Source organism: Oncorhynchus tshawytscha, linkage group LG03 (assembly GCF_018296145.1).
Source record: "Oncorhynchus tshawytscha isolate Ot180627B linkage group LG03, Otsh_v2.0, whole genome shotgun sequence".
Classification (NCBI taxonomy): Eukaryota; Metazoa; Chordata; class Actinopteri; order Salmoniformes; family Salmonidae; genus Oncorhynchus; species Oncorhynchus tshawytscha.
In genome coordinates, this window is record NC_056431.1 from 8,045,433 (window position 1) to 8,049,431 (window position 3,999).

Consider the following 3,999-nt stretch of genomic DNA (forward strand, 5'->3'; position numbering starts at 1 on the left):
TCAAACTCCGTGCCTCTTTGCTTGACATCATGGGAAAATCAAAACAAAACAGCCAAGACCTCAGAAACAAATTGTAGACCTCCACAAGTCTGGTTCATCATTGGGAGCAATTTCCAAATGCCTGAAGGTACCACGTTCATCTGTACAAACAACAGTACGCAAGTATAAACAACATGGGACAACGCTGACGTCATACCGCTCAGGAAGGAGATGCGTTCTGTCTCCTAGAGATGAACGTACTTTGGTGCGAAAAGTACAAATTAATCCCAGAACAATAGCAAAGGATCTTTTGACGATGCTGGAGGAAACATGGAACAAAAGTATTTATATCCACAGTAAAACGAGTCCGAAATCGACATAACCTGAAAGGCCGCACAGCAAGGAAGAAGCCACTGCTCCAAAACCTCCATAAAAAAGCCAGACTACGGTTTGCAACTGCACATCGGGACAAAGATCGTACTTTTTTGAGAAATGTCCTCTGGTCTGATGAAACAAAAATAGAACTATTTGGCCATAATGACCATCGTTATGTTTGGAGCAAAAAGGGGGAGGCTTGCAAGCCGAAGAACACCATCCCAACCGTGAAGCACGGGGGTGGCAGCATCATGTTGTGGGGGTGCTTTGCTGCAGGAGGGACTGGTGCACCTCACAAAATAGATGGCATCATGAGGATGGAAAGTGATGTGGATATATTGTAGCAACATCTCAAGACATCAGTCAGGAAGTTAAAGCTTGGTCGGAAATGGGTCTTCCAAATGGACAATGACCCCAAGCATACTTCCAAAGTTGTGGCAAAAAGGACAACGAAGTTATTGGAGTGGCCATCACAAAGCCCTGACCTCAATCCTATAGAAAATTTGTGGGCAGAACTGAAAAAGCGTGTGCGAGCAAGGAGGCCTACAAACCTGACTCAGTTACACCAGCTCTGTCATGAGGAATGGGCCATAATTCACCCAATTTATTGTGGGAAGCTTGTGGAAGGCTACCCGAAACGTTTGACCCAATTTAAAGGCAATGCTACCAAATACTAATTTGAGTGTATGTAAACTTCTGACCCACTGGGAATGTGATGAAAGAAATAAAAGCTGAAATAAATCATTCTCTACTATTATTCTGACATTTCACATTCTTAAAATAAAGTGTTGATTCTAACTGGCCCAAGACAGGGAATTTTTACTAGGATTAAATGTCAGGAATTGTGAAAAGCTGAGTTTAAATGTATTTGGCTAAGGTGTATGTAAACTTCCGACTTCAACTGTATGTCTATTGCCTTTACAGTCCACTTGTCCATGGTTACGGATGCCATTACTTGACTGAATATATTGATAGACAGGCAGGTTCCATTCATCCTGTACAAGCTGCATGATCAACTTATCTATGGTATTTTGTCTATTATACACAGACACAAGTAGAAGAGCAAAGGGAGAGAAGAGGGTTTTATATGCATGACAGACAACAGCACAGCTTCCTGGGTATTTCGAGAGGTCTGGTTAAGAGCACATTACTGAAGCACTGTTCAAAATGAATGCATTTTAATGGTGTCAAATTAGGATATTCTGAATACGCTGTACATACACTTTTTGCCAAATTAAAATGGTTGGTTTTATTAGAGGCCTTGTCTGTTTCTTTCATACCTTGGCCACACTGTGAATGTGTATGTGTTATGTGATGTAGAAGGGCAAGGGCATTCGTCCAAAACATCTACTCCATCTTGGTACAGTACAATTACTTTTCTGGAACCAACCTCAACCTATTTGCCACTCTCTGTTTATTCTGAATCAGTAGAGAGATTAAAAACAGGATATCAACCATGATGATAATGAAAAGCTTGGGGGACATGTTTCTGAACCGTTAGTGGGATTAATAACAGCATATTTAATCACATCTGTTAAATTCACAGCAGTGCCATGAACAGAACTTTTCATTTGACTAACAGTCAAAATAACAGAACACTTAACATTGTCAAACAATCACATTTATTTTGACACACAACATCATCTCATGTTAAGTGGGGTCCACAGAAAGTCAAATACTGTGCCAGTCATCTAAAACAGTGTGATCCACCAAAAGTGTTTGGGTGTTTTTCTTATTACACACAAAGCAACACAATGTTTCCAAACCAGGACCTAGTCAGAATCTGTAGACTATAAAAGTTTAGAGTACAACCCACCAGTGGGTCCCCTTCTTGGGAAATACAGGGGCTTATTCAGGAGGGAGCAATGTTCCAGAATGTTCATATACTGTAGAACAGACATGACATTCTAAATGTTTCACCATATCAAACACACCCCTGATCTAACACATGTAATGTCAGTGTGTGGCTGGTTGCATCATGCCTCAACCTTGGCTGCTGCCTGCTGTGCCCGCTGTTCTCTGTAGCCTTTGAGGAGCTGGTTGATTAGCGTGAGTTCATTGTCTCGCTTGGCGGTCTGGAGAGGTGGGAACGGGTTGCCTTTATACTCCAGCACGGCCATAGCAGCCTTGTCCAGGTTCTCCCTGTTGGGAATGCGGGCCATCCGGGTGTAGGCTTTGGGCTGGGTCTCAAACCTGGGAGCCAGGACCTTGAAGAGCTTTGGGATCAGGTCCTTTTCCTTAATCCACAGAGGAGAGAGCGACAGGATGACTGAAAGAACTAGGAACACACTCATACTAATCTGGTAGATAATAGTACAACAAAGCTGGTGACATTGGGACGGTCTGAGTACATTAAAATACTAACAAAGATAATAAAGAAAGAACATTTACTGTGAGCCAGAAGTTTGCCATTTTCATCGCTTTCTCGTCAGTGTCTCCCTTCTTGGCATAGTCAATCAACTGCAAAACAACATCACACATTGGTCAACATCGTCACAAGCTGTCAAAAACAACAGTAGCCTACTAAACAGGGATGGTTGAAGAAGTAGCTGACTGACTCAACTTCATGGTTATAATTGTTTGATTAAAATGTATGAATTTCAGCAAACAAAGGCACATAACTAGATAGGACAACCATAGGTACAAGATAAGCGTTTCATAATCTACTATTGACCTTGGGCTCAGGTCCTTTTCCTTAAACCACAGAGGAGAGCGCGTAATCAGAGCTGAATTTCTTCCAAGCCAGGACTCCACTAAACTCCATTGGTGGAGTTCATCAGAAACTTCCTTCACCATGGGAGTTGAGTTTAGTCAACTGGTGCAGTAGCCCAAAGGCCGGCAGATGACAAGTCTCTTCATCTTACCATCCAAAGGAAATGTATGTAGCCAGCTATACACTCATATCCCCTATGGACCGAGTTGTACATAAAATATTCTCCCTTTAGGTTGCAAAGGAGTTGATTTCCTCCTTAACTCAATTTAATGGCAAGAAGGTAAAAAAAGAAGATACTTTCCTTATGAAACACCATTTTCCGCCATGTTCTGAATGTTGCCAATCAGGTTGAAGTAGTCAAATTATTTTCCACCCCTGGTCTGATTGGCTGAAGGGGTATACACGTTTATAGCCGGCTGCATACATTCATTTTGGCCGGTAAGATGAAACGACTCAATATCGCCATCTGCCAGCCTTTGAATTACTATTGTTGAAGCAGTTGTGTTGAGCTGTGTTAAAGGGTAACGTTGCCATCCATGTCCTCACCTTTTCAGCATAGAATCGAACTTCGTCTGCTCTACCTCGGGTGGTCTCTATCCTCTCGTGTCGAACGAGGCCGGTAAGAATGTTCCGAAGCATGTTTATTCGGGACTCTGGACCGAGACCCATTTTACGAGCCACCCGGCCATGGGATATCAACATCTGAATGGTGAGGCGCATCTTGTCGAGTTCAGACACCTACAAGAGGCTAGAAATAAAAAAGGAATCAAACCGGCCTTTAAAAATGCAAAACGATGTTTCTAAGGAAAATTATATTCCGTTATTCTCGTGTAAATTAGGTGTATGTGCTCATTAATACATCCCAGAGGTCGCATAACGTGACAAATTTCGTTTGACATTGCCGGTGCATCAGTTATCGCAGTCTGTGTGGG

At 42.3% G+C, this 3,999-nt stretch overlaps 1 protein-coding gene across 2 annotated transcripts; it reads right to left on the minus strand.

Annotated features, from left to right (window-relative positions):
• Positions 1 to 1,957: 1,957 nt before the first annotated feature.
• On the minus strand, positions 1,958 to 3,999 carry LOC112226538 (39S ribosomal protein L17, mitochondrial). 2 transcript variants are annotated; one of them, XM_024390920.2, is made up of 3 exons: positions 3,614 to 3,999; positions 2,746 to 2,814; positions 1,958 to 2,597 (listed from the first exon to the last, which is right to left on the minus strand). In XM_024390920.2, the coding sequence occupies exons 1-3, from the start codon at positions 3,785 to 3,787 to the stop codon at positions 2,331 to 2,333; spliced, it is 510 nt and encodes a 169-aa protein (XP_024246688.1). In that variant the 5' UTR covers positions 3,788 to 3,999; the 3' UTR covers positions 1,958 to 2,330. The 2 variants fall into 2 exon arrangements, with proteins under 2 accessions (XP_024246688.1, XP_024246698.1); XM_024390930.2 differs by having other exon boundaries at positions 1,958 to 2,591; positions 3,614 to 3,998.